The sequence below is a fragment of the Heloderma suspectum genome, chromosome 1 (assembly GCF_057233095.1).
Source record: "Heloderma suspectum isolate Gila_16-S chromosome 1, 16-S_ref, whole genome shotgun sequence".
Classification (NCBI taxonomy): domain Eukaryota; kingdom Metazoa; phylum Chordata; class Lepidosauria; order Squamata; family Helodermatidae; genus Heloderma; species Heloderma suspectum.
The window spans coordinates 402,311,452-402,331,533 of NC_139458.1; the positions used below are offsets into that span (position 1 = coordinate 402,311,452).

Sequence of the window (20,082 nt, forward strand, 5' to 3'; positions counted from 1 at the left end):
TGAACTCCTTGGAAACAGGCACAGGACAAAAACGAAACGACGAGGCTGGCAGTTTAACTACAAACAGATGCGCACACGGTAGAAAAGCCATTTATTTAAACTACTTCTGCTCTGCATTTCGCCGAAATTGGGTTCCAGAGCGATTTACACATCTCAAGTGCGATGCAGCCGCTGCATCCCTTCTCGGAAGTTCAGACAGCGAAGAGCGTCTCGTCACAGCGCCGAAGCTCAAGCTGCAGCCCCCTTCACGGCTTTCAGGCCTGGGTGCTGCGGGCAAGGAAAGCATGCCGAGGCCTAACAGGGCCTTCAAACGTCGAGCCTTCCGGCCCCCGTCACTGGAGGTTGCGGCTGAGGTACTGCAGGAACATGCCGCCCAGCTGGGGCAGAGTCTCCTCTCCTTCTCCCGGGTGCATCTTGGCGTAGCTGAGGAACTGCCTTCGGAGCCGGCTGAGCTCAGCCAGGCTGACGGGCCTGTCCAGCACCAACCCCGGCGGCTCCTGGCCGCCGCCTCCGAGCCCGCCCGCCGGCACCGGGACGAACTGCCCGGGCCGGGCGCCGTTCCTCTGAGCAGCCATGAGGGCGGCCAGCACGTCCTGGGTGAGGCGGTCGAGCTGGTGGAGGAAGCCGGCGGCCTGGAGCGGCTGGGAGCGCGTGGACTGGTGGGGGGGCGGCGGGCGGCGCTCGAAGAGGGCGGCGCGGATCGCGGGCAGCGGCAGCGGCTGGGCCGGGTCGAGCGGCGCCGTGAAGAGAGGCCGGTCCCAGCGGCTGCGCGAGTCCGGCGGCTCCAGCGGCGGGCGCTCGGGCCGGGCGGCGCCCCCCGGGCACAGCACCAGGCAGTGCGGCGTCCCCGCGTGCTTGCTGAGGCAGTAGAGCTCGTAGCGGAAGCTCTTCAGCTCGCTGCCCGCGTCCACGATCACCACGTCCCGCCGGCTCAGCCGCCGCTCGGCCTCCGCGCGCAGGGCGGACCTGCCGCCGCCAGCGCCGGCCACGTCCGCCTCGGCCACCACGAAGACGCGCCGCTCCGCGCCCAGCGCCGCCCTCAGCTCTTCGGCGCGCCGGCTCTTGCCGCTCCCCGGCAGCCCGCACAGCACCACCAGCGGCATCGCGCCCGCGCCTCGCCGCAAGCGGCAGAAGGAAGCAGCGACGTCACCTCCTTTCATGGCGCAGCGCTAGGGCCCTTCCTCCCTGAACCAAGATGGTGGCGGCTGCGTTTCCCATCACGGTCCCTTAACAAATATGACTTCCGAGAGCACTTCCCGTCTCTCTCTGTCCCCTCCCCCCTCTTCTTTCGAAAGGTCTGCTTTGGTTCCTTCCAGCGGTGTTCTGACCATCGATATAGGAAAAGGAAGAGTAACAAGTGCTAAGACTTCCGAGCTCACCTTTTGAGCAGTTGACTCAATGCCGCGGACCCCCGCAGAAGCAACCATTTGCAGAGCAATCCTGCGCCCATCTACTGGGAAGTTAAGTCCGTTTTTCGTTCAATGAGGCTTACTCCCAGGTAAGCGTGTATGGGATTTCAGCCTTAGCACAATGCAGCAAAGTCAGAACTAGCAACGTGTTGGGTTTCCGCCGGAGCAGAAGTCGGACTCGCCGGTCGAAATCAATTCAGAGCTTTGGCGTAGTCGTGATCGTCGTTTCCCAGGGGAGAAAAAGAATCTACTTGAACCCGGAAGTATGTAAGTTTTCGTAGGTCTAAAGGTTAGAAGTCTATGGTTTCGTGATCCACGCTTTCTCCCGTGCAGAAAGCAAAACTACAAGTCCCGTGACCGCACGCGGTAGCCGAGGCGAGAAAGGCGTACGAGCAACGGCCGGGCTTTGCCCTGCGGGCAGAGCTACGGCCTGCCGGCGCTTGCTTGACTAAGAGCGGCACGGCGGAAGGAAAGCCGGATCCTGGACGCAGGTGGTGAAGGAGCCGGCGACCCTCTGCGATGACCCCTCTGGGGGGTCGGTGTGGGGAGCAAAGGATCTGCCAGGGGCGCCTGGTGAGGCAGAGGGGAGGTGTCCCGCCTGGAGGTAACGCTGTGGGCTCAGGCGGGGTCCTTGGCCTAAGGCAGCCTTCGCCCAACCTGCTGCGCTCCAGAGGTGTTGGACTGCAACTCCCATCATTCCTAGCTGGGGAGGATGGATATTGGAGCCCAGCACCTCTGGAGGGCCCCAGGCTGGAGGGAAGCTGGCCTCAGTGACGGAGGATGAGAAGAACAGATCCTTCTGCACTTACCTGTCAGGAAAACAACCACCACACTACAAGCGAGAAGGATCTTGGCATTGTTGTAGATCACAAGCTGAATAGGAGCCAACAATGGGATGTGGCTGCAAAAAAGGCCAATCCCAATTGGGGCTGCATTAATAGAAGCATAGCTTCCAAATCCCGGGAAGCACTAGTTCCCCTCTACTCAGCACTGGTTGGGCCTCATCTGGATAACTGCGCCCAGTTCTGGGCACCACATTTTAAGAAGGATGCAGACAGAGGAAAAAGAAAGTGAAAAGCAAGAAAGCAAAGTGGCTGTCTGATGAGGCTTTACAAGTAGCTGAGGAGAGAAGGGAAGCAAAAAGCAAGGGAGAAAGGGGAAGATATATCCAACTGAATGCAGAGTTGCAGAGAATAGCAAGGAGAGACAAGAAGGCCTTCTTAAATGAACCATACAAAGAAATCGCGGAAAACAATAGAATGGGAAAGACGAGAGATCTCTTCAAGAAAATCGGAGATCTCAAGGGAACGTTTTGTGCAAAGACAGGCATGATAAAGGACAAAGAAGGCAGGGACCTAACAGAAGCAGATGAGATTAAGAAGAGGTGGAAAGAATACACAGAAGAACTATACAGGAAAGATCTGAATGTCCCTGATAGCCATGATAGTGCGGTCACTGAACTTGAGCCGGACATCCTAGAGAGTGAAGTCAAGTGGGCCTTAGGAAGCATGACTAACAACCAAGCTAGCAGAGATGACAGTATTCCAGCTGAGCTATTGAAAATCCTAAAAGATGATGCTCTTAAAGTGCTGCACTCAAATTGCCAGCAAATTTGGAACACTCAACAGTGGCCACAAGACTGGAAAAGGTCAGTTTACATTCCATTTCCAAAGAAGGGCAATGCCAAAAAGTGTTCAAACTACCGCACAATTGCGCTCATTTCACATGCCAGCAAGGTGATGCTCAAAATCCTACAAGCTAGGGTTCAGCAGCATGTGAACCGAGAACTACTGGAAGCCCAAGCGGGGTTTCGAAGAGGCAGAGGAACTAGAGATCAAATCTCCAACATTCGCTGGATCATGGAGAAAGCAAGAGAATTCCAGAAAAATGTCTTTCTGCTTCACTGGCTACACTAAAGCCTTTGATTGTGTGGATCACAACAAACTGGCAAATTCTTAAAGAGGTGGGAGTACCAGACCACCTTTCCTGTCTCCTGAGAAAGTATAACAAGGCTGTATATTGTCGCCTTGCTTATTTAATTTATATGCAGAGTACATCATGAGAAACGCTGGGTTGAATGAATCACAGGTCGGAATTAAGATTGCCGGGAGAATTATCAACAACCTCAGATACGCAGACGATACCACCCTAATGGCAGAAAGCGAAGAGGATCTAAAGAGCCTCTTGTTGAGGGTGAAAGTGGAGAGTGCAAAAGCTGGTTTGAAAGTCAATATTAAAAAAACGAAGATCATGGCATCTGGCCCCATCACTTCCTGGCATATGGAAGGGGAAGAAATGGAAGCAGTGACAGATTTTACTTTCTTGGGCTCCACGATCACCGCAGACGGTGACTGTAGCCATGAAATTAAAAGACGTTTGCTCCTTGGGAGGAAAGCTATGGCACACCTAGACAGCATAGTAAGAAGCAGAGACATCACCTTGCCGACAAAGGTTCGTATAATCAAAGCTATAGTTTTCCCGGTAGCAACGTATGGCTGTGATAGCTGGACTATAAGGAAGGCTGAGTGCCAAAGAATTGATGCTTTCGAACTGTGGTGCTGGAGAAGACTCTTACGAGTCCCCTGGACTGCAAGGAGGTCAGATCAGTCAATCCTAAAGGAAATCAACCCTGAGTGTTCCTTGGAAGGACAGATACTGAAGCTGAAGCTCAAATATTTTGGCCATCTAATGCGAAGATAAAAGTCACTGGAAAAGACTGATGCTGGGAAAGATTGAAGGCAAAAGGAGAAGGGGACGGCAGAGGATGAGATGGCTAGATACCATCACCGATGCAATGAATATGAACTTGAGCACGCTCCGGGAGAGAGCGGAGAACAGGAAGGCCTAGCGTGCTATGGTCCATGGGGTCACGAAGAGTCGGACATGACTTAACAACTGAACAAGAACAACAGACAAACTGGAGAGAGTTCAGAGGAGGGCAGTGAAGATGATCAGAGGACTGGAAACAAAGCCCTGTGAAGAGAGACAGAAAGAACTGGGCATGCTTAGCCTTGAGAAGAGAAGACTGAGGAGATATATGATGGTGGTCTTCAAGTACTTGAAAGGTTGTCACAGAGAGGAAGGCCAGGATCTCTTCTCGATCATCCCAGAGTGCAGGACACAGAATAATGGGCTCAAGTTACAGGAAGCCAGATTCCGGCTGAACATCAGGAAAAACCTCCTGACTGTCAGAGCAATACGACAATGGAACCAGTTCCCTAGGAAGGTGGTGGGCTCTCCCACACTGGAGGCATCAAGACAAGGCTGGACAGCCCCCTGTCAGGGATGCTCTGACTTGGATTCCTGCATTAAGCAGAGGGTTGGACTTAATGACCTTGTAGGCCCCTTCCAACCCTATTATTCTATTCTATTCTATTCTATTCTATGAAAAGGAAAGAGGAACAAGTCTGATGGACTGTGGAGGATAGGTCTGTCCACAGCCATTGGCCATGATAGCTACATAGGATCTCCACGTACCAGCTTAGGCTGGTTCGGCAGCTGACCTAGCCACAGTGGTACAAGCCTTGGTTATGTCCAGGTTAGGTTACTGTAATGTGCCCTATGTGGGGCTGCCCTTGAAGACAATTCAGAAACAGCAACTGGTACAGAATGCAGTAGTGAGAATGTTTCTGGGAGCTAAGTGTTAGGATCATATTACTCGTAGTCTGTATCATTTACGTGGGCGGCCTCTTAGTTTCCGGGCCCAATTCAGAGTGCTGGTTTGGGCCTTTAAAGCCCTAAATCAGGGGTGAGCAGCAGGTGGGTTGCATGCACCCATCCTCTTTTACAGCTCCTTGCCACCCTCCAAAGGGCCAGCGGCAAATTGCTGGTGGTGTGGCAGTGGCAAAAAAGCTACATTTCCCCCTTAAAACAAGGTGCGTGGTGACGAGCACTTGGTTTATTTCAATGGCAAGTCACAGGTTTGCGGGAGTGGAATTTCCTTTTAAAGCAGAAATATGAGAGCTGGGAAGGTTGCCATTGCTGCTGTCATGTCACCAGAATCTGGTGGTGCAGCGGTAGCAATTTTGGTGGTGTGGTGTGTGCTGCCCCCAGTGGGGTCTGGAGGGCAAACATTGGCCCCCAGAGCCTCCAAAGTGGCCCACCCCTGCCCTAAATGGTTTGGGACCACATTATCTGAAGGGTTGCCTACATCTGTATGAGCTTGCCCAAGCATTCAGATCAGCATCAGTGGCCCTACTCTTTGGCCCAGCAGAAAGAGCTGTTAGGCTGGCAGATGCTACGGATAGATAGGGCTTCCCAGTAGTAGCCCCACACCATAACAACATAAAAAGAGCCCTGTTGGATTAGACCAAGAGTCCATCTAGTCCATCATTCTGTTCAGACAGTGGCCAACCAGCTGCCCACCGGAAACCCACAAGCAACACATGAGTGCAACAGCACCCTCCCACCTGTGTTCCCCAGGAACTGGTGTGCATAGGCATACTGCCTCTGGTACTGAGGTAGCATATAGACTTCAGGACTAGTAGCCCCTGATAGCCTTCTTCTCCAGGAATTTGTCTAACCCCCTTATAAAGCCATCCAATTGGTTGTCATCACTACGTCTTGTGGTAGCAAATTCCATAGTTTAACTTGGTGCTTCGTGGAGAAGACCTTTATCTGTCCTTAATCTCCCACCAATCAGCTTCATGGGATGACCCTGGGTTCTAGTATTATGGGAGAGAGAGGGAAATGTCTCCCTATCCACATTCTCCACAATGTGCATAATTTTGTACACCTCTATCATGTCTCCCTTTGCTCCCTTTTTTCCAGGCTAAACAATCCCAGCTATTCCAGTCAGCATTCGGTGCTTAAAAATTGTTAATTGCTGCTACTCTGTGTGCGTATATTTAATTGTAATTTTTATGTTCATGTTTTTGTGATATTGTAAGCTCCTTTGTGAGAACAGCGTGGCCTGCAAGTCAGGTCTAAAATCTTTTACATAAATAAATGTACATATGTTAACCCTTTTGCATATGCCACCAAACTGAACCTTTAGGAATTTGTCCAGATTTCTTCTTCTTATAAAGAAGCTTTATTAATATTATTTTATTTCTAGATATCCCATGCTGTCCCGCCATGTACAGAGGCTGGGTAAAGATTGGATTTTCCACTGGAGTCGTGCTCCAAGATTCCAAAATGGTCACATTTTTTGGTGCGTGAAGTGTGTTGAGTATTATTCTTGGGCTTGTTCCCCGCACCCGAACCCTCGGGATTGCCTGGTTCGCTGGAGATTTCCTCCGTTCTGGAACTGGCAGCTTCTCAACCTTGTACAAAACCGTTCCTTTCGTCTCTGCACGGCTAAGATGAAATCTGAGGAAGATGAGCCATCTTTAAAGCGAAGAAGACACAGTGGGAATCTGGACATTACTTGCAGTCCTACTGAAAAGTGGAGTGCCTCTTCTCCTGACAAAAAGCCATCATCTCCTCCTCAGACAAAATGTGAAGAAGAAGAATGCACTCCCAAACCAAGAGGTACCATGGTGCTTCACTGCCTTGATCCTTTGTTCTTCATATTCATAGAGAGCTAGGGATGTCAGAGAATTCCGCCACGGATCTCGGGGAGGCCAAATGCCAGCACATTCGGCCCCCCGAAATCGGTGGCGGAATGGTCTGCCCCCCCCCCCCCCCCGGACGAGACTTACCTGGGGCAGATCTTCCTGGCGGCGGCGGCTCCAGCGGTGGTTCGGCGGTGGCCGGTCTTCTGACTGGCTGCCGCCGCCGCCATTTCCCGGTTTAAAAAAAAAAAAAAAACGTGATAGGCTACGTAAAGATTTACATAGCCTATCACGGCTAGATTTTTAAAAAAACACCGTGATAGGCTATGTAAATGTTTACGTAGCCTATCACGGCTGACTAAAAAAAACAAAAAACGCACATACACAAATGGCGGCGCCCATGGGCTACGCTATTTGCGTTCCCCTTATTGTCGTCGTCTTAGTCTACGTAAATGTTTATGTAGACTTAAGACGTACCAAAATAAGGAACACAAATGGCGGCGCCCATGGGCGCCACTATTTGCGTACGCGTGGGTTTTTGTTTTTTTTTAATCAGCTGTGATAGGCTACGTAAACATTTACGTAGCCTATCACAGCTGACTGCAGGGACGCAAACGGCGGTGGCTATGGCCGCCGCCATTTGCGTCCCTGCTAGCCAGCGGCCGGGTGTCCGGCTGCTGGCAGAGCTGGCCGGCGGCTCCGCAGAATCACTGCGGAGCACAGCCGGCCGGCCAGAATTCCGGGGGGGGGGGGGAACGGAGCGCCTCCCCCCCCAGCCAGGATTCCGGGGGGAGGGACGGAACGCCTCCCCCCCCCACCATCAGCATAATCCACGAAAGGTAAGTACCTTTCGTACATCCCTATAAGAGAGCGTGTTACTCAGCTGGGGAGTAGAAAGCTGCTGTAGTTGATCCTGCATCAAGCAGGGCATTGGACCCAATGGCCTGCAAGGTGCCCTGCTTGGACTCAGACTGGGGACACCTAGGTTCAGATCCCCACTCAGCCATGAAGGTTACTGTGTGACCTCGGGCCAGTTAGCCTAACCTACTTCACAGGGTTGAGGTTCCCGAGTTCCCTGGAGGAAGGATGAGATAAAAATGTGATCAGTACACTTCTCATTATTCCCTCTCTTTACTGCAGGGATTGGAAACTCAGGCCCGGGTGTTAAATCCAGCCCTCCGGGGTTCCCAAGATGGTCATGCCCCCTTCCCCTTTCCCCCGACCTCTGATGGTTTGGTGGTTTTCTGGCTTTTGTGCAGGTTTCCCCCCATTCTAAAAGGTTGAAATGCGTCTCCTAAGGCTTAGTTACTAGCAGTAAGAGCTTTAGGGTGCAATCCTGTGCATGTTTAGACAGAAAAAAGTCCTGCAACTCCCAGCATATCCCAGCCAGCCATGCTCCTTTTGGCTTTGGTTCCGCCCACCACTGGAATGTGGCCCCCAAGAGCTTCTCCAAAATGGAATTTGGCCTGTGGTTCAGCATCCCTGAAAGAGGTTCAACGCCCCTGCTTTACTAGCTATGCTGAATCCCACTCACTTAGATACCATATTTACTCCATTTATGTTCACATGAACAAAGCTATTCTCTAGAGTGCACCTTCTGTACCGTTCACATACCCATTATGTTCTCCCCCAGAGAGTCCTAGTCCCTGGAGTCATTATATGCAAGGATATCCCACGGCTGTCCTGTTTGTTCTGCTTTCTAGAAATGAAGTAATGAGCCAAAGGTACTGTGTTGTGGTAATGAACCAAAGGTGCTGTGTTCTGGGAATATTGCTGTGAATAAACAGTTCCAGCATAGGGGTACTTCCTCCAATGATATTACCTAATTATTAAGAAACTCTGATTAATAAGACATTTATAAGGCATGTATACCCCATCCTTAAGATTAAAAAAAACACACACACAATTTTTCCAGGTGGCTTATCAAGAGATCTAAAATTACAATAGCACAACAAAATAATATGACGTTTTAACTTGGCACCACCCAGATTTGTCTGAGGAGAACATGGCAGTACTGCCCAGAAGGCCCTCTCCCTGGTCAACCTAATCCCTGAAGAAAGGGCATCCAGAGAACAGCCCCTGATTTAGATCTTTGAGATGGAGCAGGTTTATATTTACCTAGTAGACTCTCAGGAAAATAAATTAATTCTTTAGACAGAACGGACTGCACAGGAAGCTCTCTGATGAGCTGAGACTCAAAAGGGTCTTGTATAGGAGATGGAAGGACACATTAGCAAGGAGGAGTACAATAGAGTTGCCTGAACCTGTAAGGATGGTGTCAAGAAAGTGAAGGCCCGGAATGAGCTGAAGCTGGCAAGGGATGCTAAAAACAACAAAAATGGCTTCTTTGGCTATGTTAGCAAGAAGATGATCAAGGAAGGGGAAGGTTCTCTGCTTAGGGAAGATGATGAATTGTTAACTGGTGATGGAGAGAAGGCAGTACCACTCAACTCCTATTTTGCCTCAGTCTTCTGGCACAGGGGGAGTTGTGTTTAACATGGGACAAGTAGAACAAATGATATATGGAGGGATTTGAAGGATAAATAAGGACATGATTAAAGAGCACTTAGCTACTTTAAATGAATTCAAGTCTCAAGGGCCAGATGAATTACTTCCCCGGGTGCTGAAGGAACTTGCAGATGTTATTTCAGAGCCACTGTCTGTAATCTTTGAGAACTGGAAAACAGGGGAGGTGCTGGAAGACTGGAGATGGGCAAATGTTGTCCCCATCTTCAAGAAGGGCAGGGGGGAGTAGATCCCAGAAACCTCAGACCAGTCAGCGTGACGTCAATACCGGGCAAAATTCTCAAACGGATGATTAAGCAGTCAATCTGTGAGCATCTAGAAAATAATGCATTGATTAAGAGGAGTCAACAGAGGGCTGTCAGGAATAAGTCATGCCAGACCTACCTTATCTCCTTTTTTAAACAGGGTTACTAGTTTGATAGATCATGGGAATGCTGCAGACATAGTATTTCTTGATTTCATCAAAGCTGGGTGTGTTTGACATGGAGAAGAGAAGATTAAAGGGAGACAAGTGGTGTTCAAATATCTGAAGGGCTGTCATGCAGAAGATGGAGCAGACTTGTTCCCTCTTGCTCCCGAGGGCAGGACTAGAACCAACGGGTAGAAATTGCAAGGAAGCAGATTTCAGCTTAACTTCAGGAGAAACTTACTAACAGTGAGAGCTGATCAGCAGTGGAGCAGACTACCTCAGGAGGTGGTGGGTTCTCCTTCGCTGGAGGTATTTCAGCAGAGGCTGGATGGCCATCTGTCAGGGCAATGAGCAGGGGGTTGGACTAGGTGATGTCCGAGGACCCTTCCACCTCTGTCATTCTAACTTGAACTCTCAAGACAAATGTATTAATGCAAACGATTCTCCCACCTCCCCCGGTTGTGTTTCATCAGGTTTGATCGAAAGACACTGGGAATATTTTTGTCAGCAAAGTAAAAAAATGAAGATCCTCGAAGAGGAGAAACAGATCAGCCAGGACAACAAAGAGCCACAGGACAAGTTTGATTTCACTGTGATGTCGTACAACATCCTTTCCCAGGACTTGTTAGAAGACAACTCCCACCTGTATAAACATTGCCAGCGGCAAATACTGGCTTGGAACTATCGGTTTCCTAACATTCTCGAGGACATCAAACGGCTGGACGCAGATGTAAGTGGCAAGCCACCCTGCAGCTGTCCCTGCGAAAGCAATTCATGTGTAGCAGGGTGTAACTTTCACAGGCTGTAAGTGAACACATGGTCATTCCACACATTACATGTTTAGGTGCAGTGAATGTGGCCATGGTGCCACTCTCTGCGTTCCTTCCAATTCCTCATTAAAACCCACCTTGGCTTTCAGCTTATTCTGTTAAAGCACAATCCTGTGCATGTTTACATGGAGGCAAGTCCCTTTCAGCTCAGTGGGATGTACTCAGAGGTGGTTAGACTACAATTCCCATCATTCCTGAGCATTGGCCATGGTGTCTGGGGCTGATTTTGAGTCCAGCAACAGCTGGAGGCCCAGAGGTTCCCCACTTCAGCCTCAGGCTGCAATCCTGTGCATACTTAGCCGGAAAGAGACTGCACTGAAGACAGTGAGGCTAACGTCCGTGTAAACGTACGTAGAAATTGTGTTGTTAATCCTCATTTGTACGTCCCAGTGATTTCCCTGGGAGAGCTAAGCATGCACATAGCACTGTCCCACTGCAATGAATGAGACTTGGAAATGCTTAACGTTCCTTGGATTGGGCGAAATCTACTGAATAATGTATAAGTTTGAATGTTACATCATCGGCCCTACATTTCTGTTATGGTATCTTTTTTTCTTCTTCATAGAAATATTATTTGGAATCTCAGGCCAATTTGAAAGTTAAGTCAGCATAGTGATGTTAGGAGCTGGCAGGGATGCCGTGGTGGTTGATCAGCTATTTCTTCTCCCCCCACAGGTACTTTGTTTGCAAGAGGTGCAAGAAGACCAGTATGGAATAGAGATCAAACCAAGTCTGGAAGCCTTAGGTATAACGTGCCTGTTATGCGTGCCATTGTTTAAATTACTTTATAATGAATAAATTTTCATCCTGACACAGGACCAAACCAGGCATGTGGGTATTTAGCCAACGACTGATGGCTTCTTTGGTTATAAATCAGGAATGGGGAGAGACTTTTCCTATCAAATGGAGTGTGTGGAATAGCCTTCCTCAGCTTCCATTTCCATTCCATTCATTGCCACACTCTGCAGCTTACAGCCATTTTCCTGGGAGAACTGAGGCAGGCAGGGAGAAAGCATCGGAGCATCAGGAGGGGCAGGTTTTGTTGATAGAATAGGTCAGCCTGTCCCAACCTGGTGCTTTCCAGAAGTTTGGCCATGTTGGCTGGGGCTGATAGGAGTCCAAAACATCTGGAGGGCACCAGGTTGGGGAACGCCTCTCCATAGCCCAAATGAGCTGCCATGTGTGGGTTAAACATGTTTGGTTGGATCCAGAATCATCATTCAACCAGCGGAAGGATACCGTTGGCGGAATGGGACTTCCACGTCCTCTCCTCCCCTCTGCAACCCCCCGCATGCCATCCATATCTGTTCTGGTGGGTTTATTTTATTTATTAATCACCCATCTGGCTGGTCACCCAGCCACTCTGGGCGATGTACAAAGTGTATAATAGAACAGTTTAAAACAAAATTCTACAGTAAGAACATAATATTTCTAAAATTACCCTAACCCACCCCAAATACCTGCCTGAACAACCACGTTTTTAATGCATGGCAGAAGCTCATTAAAGAGGGGGCATGGCGGAGTTCCCTAGGGAGGGAGTTCCACCAAGTGGGGGCCACCACAGAGAAGTCCCTCTCCCTCATCCCCACCAGTCTAGCTGTCCAGGCTGATGGGATAGAGAGAAGGCCATCCGAGGCTGATCTTATTAAGCATCCTGTCTGGTGTTGCTGGAGGCGCTCCTTAAGATAGGCTGGGCCGGAACCATATAGGGTTTTAAAGGTCAAAACCAACACCTTGAATTTGGCCCGGAAAACAACTGGTAACCACTGCAACTCCTTCAGCACTGGAGTGATGTGATCTAGCCGGCACACATCTGGTTAATATAATTTGTTTCTATCTTGATCGTTTGGAGGTAATAAAATGCTTTCTTTATCTGCAAGAAAAAGATGTGGTTAACTAAATAACTGTGTCGGATTCTGTGTTGGTGAAAATAAGTGGAAATCATTAACATGTCCTTATTCTTTTATGAGATAACTGTCCGAACATAGTTGAAAAGGAGGCGGGAATTAGTCAGTCTTCTTTGGAAGTCAGAGCATTTTGTGGCTGAAATAAAATAAGAAGCAGTAAGCTGCAGTTCTTGGAATCTATCAGATTTCTTCATCCTCTTCCCCCCCCCCTTTTTTTTTTTACAGGCTATCATTGTGAGTACAAGATGAGGACAGGAAGGAAGCCTGACGGCTGTGCCACATGCTTCAAGTCCTCCAAGTTCAGTCTCCTCTCCTCCAACCCCGTGGAATTCTTCCGTCGCAACATCCCGCTCTTGGACAGGGATAACGTGGGCCTGGTCTTGCTCCTGCAGCCTCGGTTTCCCTGCAAGGCCACCACGGCCATCTGCGTGGCCAATACGCACCTGTTGTATAATCCAAGGCGTGGGGACATCAAACTCACCCAGCTCGCCATGCTGCTGGCAGAAATGACTAACGTCGCCATTCGGGAAGATGGACGCTTCTCTCCCCTTATCCTCTGCGGCGACTTCAATTCCGTTCCACACTCTCCACTGTACAATTTCTTAAGGGAAGGAAAGCTGAATTACGAAGGGCTGGCAATAGGGAAAGTAGGTAGCCAATTGTGAAGCTGGTGTTAAGGCAAAGTGGGAAGGCACAGCGCAGTAGAGATGGACTTGAATTGCCACGCGATTCAGGCTAACGTGCTGTTTGGTCCAAATCCGTTTGGTGTGCAGCAGTGGTCAAAATTTATTCTGGGACATTCTGGAGTTCCTTGGAAGCTTATTGGGGGGTTCTTCATGAGAAGATTAGTAATGGCAGACAAGCTTCCCTGAAAAGTAGTTGGCCACAACTGTTCGTCTTCTCCTGCAGCATGCTGCTGCCGGGGAGTGTTGGGTATATTCTGAGGCCCGCTTGCAGTTATCATGGGGCGGTTACTGAGGTCAACAGGCCTGGCCAGCACAAACTGAGTGCCCTAGAACTGGCCTCCAATCCTCTGTGAAGTGCAGGGCTTCCATGCCAAACAGTCAAAAGCTCCACAGCGATGTGCAAAAGGTTCAATTGAAGGTACAAAATGTGAAAGCCAACCATGTTGACCCAAGTTCAAACCTAACCCTATGTTAGCCATCCTGAACTTACTGGAGGGAAGATGTGATAGGACAGACAGAGAATGAAAGGCAAGAAGTAGCTCAGGGCCAAAATATTAGCTTTAGTAGTCTATAGCAGGAAAAAGAATACTATGGGCTGTTAGTCTGACCTAAGTCCCATTCATTTCAGTGGTTCTCTTCCAAGTAGGACTAACATTGGCTGCAACCTAAACCCTCTGGTACCCTTGGAGGCTACTTGATTTTATGGTGGGCCCGGGGGGGGGGGGGGGGTCAGGCTCAGACGGCCCCCTCCCCTATGCATAGAAATCGCATGAGGGGCTGCACAGGCAAGCCCCCCTCTCGATGCAGCCCTGCCATCCACGTGTTCGGCCAGTCCCCAACCCCCCTCACATTCTTACAACATGTGGGGGAGTCAGATGAACACCTCCCTGCCAGTGGGCTTTCAGAGCAACAGACTGTATCATCAGGAGTGTGGCGTGAACTACGAAGATAGGGAGAAACGTGATGGGCGAGATACGTAAAGGGGAGAAGTTAAGGGCTAAGGATGAATCTATACAACAGTCGTAAAGAAGCTGAACAGTTATCCCCTCTTTCCTAAGAGCTGTGGTTAGGTGAGGAGGCGAATGGAATTCTCAGCACGCTCACAAAACTACCATCCCCAGGAGGTCTGTGTGGAAAGTGAGTAGAACAGGCAAGCCAGCCTCCCTCAACCTGGTTCCCTCTCAGTGTGTTGGACTACAACTCTCATCATTCCCAGCCAGTATGGCCATTGGTCGTGCTGGCTCAGAATGATGGGAGTTGCAGTGCAACACAGCTGAAGGCCACCAGGTTGGGGAAGGCTGAGAGAAGCCCTAACAATAAGAGAAAGGAAGCGTGTCCTGATTACTGCGAGGGTCGAACACTACAAACAATCTAAAAACTTCCTGGAGCCTCAAGATAAGAATTCTAAATAATGGGAGTCGCACAAAAAGGAAGGCGATGCTAATTTATTTATATACATATTGTGCGTGTGTATTCAAAGTCATACACACACACACACCTATTTAATAAATTTATTTTACATATTTCAATTCCACCTGTCATCCCAAATATATCCAGTCAGTGTACAGCAATAAAAACATAAAATATACAGATATAAATATAACTAAAATATACTAAAACATAAGCATTGGCCATCAGAAAACAAACACACACACCCAAATGACCAGCATTGCAAATCTATTTATTTGTACTGTATACCAGCCAACTGGCAAATGCCCTTGGGGCAGTTGAAATCATAAAACCAAAAAACAATGACAACAGAATAGCCAGACGAAAAATCAACAACAACAATAGAAGTATCAAAATAATACAATATCAAATATTTAAAACGTTTGTAAAACTATCAAACGTCGAGTCAAATCGCAAAGCATTCAACGTACGCCTGAACATCAGAGTTGGCACGTGTTATGTCTGGGGGGAGGTAGTCAAGAGAGCGAGTGCCATATATATAGTTTGGTGTTTTGCTTTTGTAGGTGTCTGGCCAGGAACAGTCCCCAAGGGGCAATAGGATACTTACCATCCCCATTTGGCCTCAAAGCCTTGGCATTTCTCAGGACTGCATGTACGAGGAACAACAGAAGCAACTAGAAAAAGAGAGAGGTAAATTCTTTCTCAGATAAACAGAATGGTTTTCTGCAGACTTGACTTCCTTTTGAAGATGTTTACATTTGCTTTTACTAGGAGAACCCCGGACCTAAAAACATACGTTCCTTAAGAACTCATCACTGGTCAAGAGGGGCCTTAAAACTGAATTAGAGCCAATTGAGAATACTGTTTCCAGTTGTTTCCAAGCACTCACTTGCACTCAACTCATGAGTAACTTTTGGACTGTGTGGATAAGAAACAGCCGTAACATCACCTACGTTTTTGTGTGCAGGGGATGGTCCACAGCTCAGTAGAGCACCTGCTTTGCACACGTACAGGTTCAATTCTTGGCATATTGTTTTTAATAAAAAGATCAAGCAAGAAGTGATGGGAAAGACCTCCTCTTGAGACCTGCTGCTAGAGTGGGCAGTCCTGGACTAGATAGACAAATGATCTGACACATGAAGCAGCTTCCTATGCACAGGCCTTCATTCGGCCGCTGCCCATTTCCTTCAAATGGAGGTGAAGCAGGGGCAATGTAGCTCAAAATGGAGAGCGTGCAAATTGTCTCTGGAGTAGGCAGGCGCTTTGAGACTGCCCAGTCTTGAAAGCACGAAGCCAGTTGACAAGATCGGGTAATCGGCCAGATAGGCGTCAGCGTGACCAGATCAGCCCCATGCACACTGGGGATCAGCTGCACTGTGGATTACAAGAACTGTAAGCACCCCTGACACTGAATAAATCTCGTAGGGGCTATTGGCAAGAGGGAAGTACCGTCACTTTGTGTTTTTAGTTTTGCCCTGCTGTGATCCAAAGAGAAATGTGATTTTATTTATATTTTTACCTAATCTGTATCCTCATTCTCTTATTTTGAAGCTCTTCCCTTTGACATTGTTTTAGGACCATGGTAGAACACATGTTTTGCATGCAAATAGTCCCATGTTCAATCCCTGGCATCTCCAGTTGCAAGGAGTCAGGTAGCAGGGGATGGGATGACCCTGGGGAGCTGCTTCCAGTCAGCATAGGCAAGACTGGGCTAGATGAACAAATAGTCTGACCTAGCATACGACCATTTCCTGTGTTCCTATGATGGTTGTCCCTTTTTTTTCCAGAGAGAGAAGAGACTAAAGAAGCAAGTTTGGAAAATTCAGAGGAAATAATAATATTAGCAAAAAGGTAAATTTTTTACCGTTCTGTGCTTGCCATCTTGCTTGCAGGCATCAGTCCATGCAGCTCCTAGGTTATGTTATATAAATGGGTACCTAAAACTCTTCTTATAACTAAACATTACATCAGCGTCTCATGGTTGTACTACATGAGCGTGCATTATCTAATATAACTTGACACCTGGGCCTGATTCGCACATAACACTAAACTATAGCTTAGTGTTATGTGCAGGAGCTTTCAGCTCCTGTACTCCCCTCCCATTCTCCAGCACAATCACAAGGGGGAGATAGGAAACATTTCCTTCTGTTTTTAAATAAATGGAGTTTGTTTTTATATCCGAACCCAGAGAAACCATGGTTAGTGTTAACTATGGTTTCTCCAAACAAGCCAGGATGATTACCAGTGGTTCAAAGTTGATTCGTTCAGACAGGACATAGTTATAACTAACCACAGTCTGTCCTGGTTCGGATATAACAGCATGCTTTTGATCTCCTTGTGGGTGCACTAGAGGAGGAGAGTAGGGATGTAGGCCTTGTCCGTGCTTCAGGGTTGTTGCACTCTGACTAAAGGAGGGGGAGCAATAGCAAGACAAATGTTTCCTCTTCAACTGTGGTACGTGACCACCCTGTGCCGGCGCCCTCTACAGTAATATTGTTCTCAGTTCCGATTGCAGTGTCCGTGTGTGTGGGTTAAGTGGACAACGGTGGCCAGAATGAGCAGTTTGGGGTGCGTGCCGGAAACGGCACCAGCCTGCAAAAACTCCCCCACGTAAACACGGTCTCCTTTGCGATCCTGTGCTGCGGTCGACACATGCTTCTGAAACACCTGTCCCATTTTAGGTTACCCACAGATTTACACCACAGTTTTCGGTTGTCCTCGGTCTACTCTCACTATTTGCCCAACAGTGGCGTTCCAGAAGTAACAACTTGCCACTCCAGAAGTGCCGTCACAGTGGATTACATCTTCTATTCTGCAGCAGAGGACAACAGAGCTGAGGAACCAGGTGATGAAATCTGTGGCAAATGTCTGGCCAGTTCGCTACATTCTCACCCATGCATAATGCATGTGGCCGCTTGTAGCTTCCAGATTTTCTAATTCTACGTTCCTATGATACAACAGGAAAAGCCCTTCCTTGATTTCCCAATACTGACTAAGCAAACAGTTCAGTCCGAGGTTTAGCATCTTAGCTGCCCTGCTAACTCTTAACAGGGCTGCATTCCCTATCACCAGCCAACAGATGATCCCCCCTTGCAGCCTACACCAACAAATGTCCCTTCCTTCCTTGTCTGCTATGCCAACTCCTCTCCCTGCACAATTCTATTCTAGGAGTTGCCAACAGATCCAAACTAAATCAACCTAACCTGTTCATGTATGCATTTCACATCAGCTTGATCTGTAGAGATGAGCGGGTGACACTTTTCACTACACAGAGGTAACGCCTGTTAACTTCTGCAGATCAAGCTGCTCTTACAGTCATGGGAGCAAGAACCCTTTTTTTAAAAAAAAAAGTTTGTTAACGAGCAGTGTTTGCCCTGTTTTTGCATGGAATAAAGTACTGCGAAGCCTAATTGTACAATATGTGACATATATTTTCGCTAATAACATTCCAGACAGAAGATGACCAAGTTGAGTACACACGTGTGCATGCACACACACATATACATACATACATACTTACATATATATTCAATCTAGCGATGATAATTCCACCAAAAAGTCACCAGGTGGTGCCAGTATATCATATGCCTTCAAACTGATGTTGGACCCCTCTCTCTCTCTCTCTCTCTCTCTCTCTCTCTCTCTCTCTCTCTCTCACACACACACACACACGCATGGACGCACGCACACACACACACCAAGGAAGCTAAAGTAGCCTCTTCCATGAACTCCCACGGTGGCCTTAGCAAGCCATACTTTCTCTGCCTCAGTGCAATAGGGGGAATAATAACACTTTCCTTACAGCGGGCTGGGGAACATGTGCCCCTCCAGATGATGATGGACAACCTGTCCATTGGCTGATTGGGAATAATGGGAGTTGCAGTTCAAGACACCTGGAGCACACCAGGACAGGGAAACCTGAGTGAGGGCCTGGGAAGCTCTGAACGCTTGAAAGTACTATGCGAATGTTAAGCATGAATTCTATCAAGTGGAAAGTTCTTCCCAAAGTGCAATGCCTGAACAAAGCAGTACAGGGGAACTCCGATTGGCTGCTCACTCATTTCAGAACAACTCTGCAATACGTACAGAACCCTGTGCCATCACAGTTATAACGTAATTGCAATTGCCTCTGTAAAGCAGTTGCTCTGTTCACAGTTACCTGTGGATTCTCCCCACAAGCACACACCTGATAGCCTTTTATTTTTCTTACAGGAGCTAGACCCATTTTTGACGGGGGCCTGAATCTTCTCGGTAGATTGGCGCTGGTAACAGAGCAAGATCTGTGGGCAGTGAAAGGGCTTCCCAATGAAACCAACTCCTCTGACCATCTCCCTCTCCTAGCTAAGTTCAGTCTGGAAGAATAACACCCAAATAATTAGGGCTGGTCACCTCTCTGCCCCACCCCCAGTTTAATTCTACAACAGTAAAAAAAAACAGGAGAGTCTGCCACCTCAGTTGCAATTTTTTTTGTAAATTGTCAGAGCCACTCAGAAATAGAAAAAGCAAACTGTAGTTTTACATTGGAATTCCTTTTTTAATAATGGAAAGTATTTGTGCTGTATTTTTTTAAGAAATGTATTTGCTTTTCACAGATGGTATAAAGTGGTTTTTAAAAAAATAAATTGTGATCAAATTTATAGTGGCTTTATAGCATAATTTTTTTCAATCCTGTGTGCAGAGCACATTTTTTGCAAGGATTGTATTGAGCTCAGAATGGTCTCTTTCTTGTTCTTTCTTCCTTGTTATTTCTTTCTTTCTCCCTCACTCCCCATCCCCAATCAGGTGAAATGAGCAATTTCTCCATTCATTTGCATGAGGTGAGTAAAAGCTCCCCTGCCAAAAAAAAATAACTGGGGGCAGGGGAATCCATCCCCCACCTAGGACCCTGTTATCTTGAAGGTCTGAGGAGCAGTGGGCTTTGCTGCCCTCCAGCCAATTTTCGACAGGCTAACCTGAATGGGTCTAAATGACTGTAATAAATTGTGAGAGAGAGAGAGAGATCCGCCTTAAAAAAAAAAATTCAGCACGGAGGGACTTTTTCCCTCCCTGTGTAAGTTAATGGAGGAATCGCTCCATTGACTTAAATAGGGAGAGAAAAAGCCCCCTGCTGAAATTTGGCTGTGGGAGGGGAAGCCCACCCCCCACCAAGGACACTTGAGGCATCAGGGTCCTTGGTCGGGGGTGGAATGTGTGTCCCCCCACAGCCACTCTTCAGCAGGGAGGACTGTTTTCCCCCTATAAAAGAAGAGGAATCGCTCCATTCACTTCCAAAGGGGGAAAAGAGTTTGGTGGCTGCCTCAGCCTGGACTCGTGGGCACAGTGCTACTTTGAAGACCCCTGGGCTATGTGGACATATTCCTATATTTTTCCAAGGAGGTGCAATGCAATATTTCTTTACCTCTTTTCACCC

At 48.2% G+C, this 20,082-nt stretch overlaps 2 protein-coding genes across 11 annotated transcripts; one reads left to right on the forward strand and one right to left on the reverse strand.

Moving 5' to 3' along the window:
* Positions 1-74: 74 nt before the first annotated feature.
* On the reverse strand, positions 75-1,223 carry KTI12 (KTI12 chromatin associated homolog). The gene has a single exon (XM_084828827.1). The coding sequence runs from the start codon at positions 1,158-1,160 to the stop codon at positions 333-335; it is 828 nt and encodes a 275-aa protein (XP_084684953.1). The 5' UTR covers positions 1,161-1,223; the 3' UTR covers positions 75-332.
* ANGEL2 (angel homolog 2) lies at positions 680-19,309 on the forward strand. Of its 10 annotated transcripts, none has more exons than XM_084828824.1 (9): positions 680-1,676; positions 6,466-6,881; positions 10,313-10,569; positions 11,345-11,414; positions 12,802-13,223; positions 15,236-15,362; positions 16,460-16,523; positions 17,354-17,517; positions 18,885-19,309. In XM_084828824.1, the coding sequence occupies exons 2-9, from the start codon at positions 6,473-6,475 to the stop codon at positions 19,034-19,036; spliced, it is 1,665 nt and encodes a 554-aa protein (XP_084684950.1). In that variant the 5' UTR covers positions 680-1,676; positions 6,466-6,472; the 3' UTR covers positions 19,037-19,309. The 10 variants fall into 10 exon arrangements, with proteins under 10 accessions (XP_084684950.1, XP_084684951.1, XP_084684943.1 ...); XM_084828825.1 differs by having other exon boundaries at positions 1,326-1,672; XM_084828817.1 differs by lacking the exon at positions 680-1,676 and adding an exon at positions 1,775-2,013.
* Positions 19,310-20,082: the final 773 nt, after the last annotated feature.

What these genes read in the sequence shown, in the direction of transcription:
- KTI12 (XM_084828827.1), bottom strand. Translation starts at nt 1,160, where the DNA reads ATGAAAGGAGGTGACGTCGCTGCTTCCTTCTGCCGCTTGCGGCGAGGC.
- ANGEL2 (XM_084828816.1), top strand. An exon ending in AAGGGCTGGCAATAGGGAAA is followed by an intron (nt 13,224 to 15,235) that starts GTAGGTAGCCAA and finishes TTGCTTTTGTAG; the next exon opens with GTGTCTGGCCAGGAACAGTC. An exon ending in CAACAGAGCTGAGGAACCAG is followed by an intron (nt 17,518 to 18,884) that starts GTGATGAAATCT and finishes TTTTTCTTACAG; the next exon opens with GAGCTAGACCCATTTTTGAC.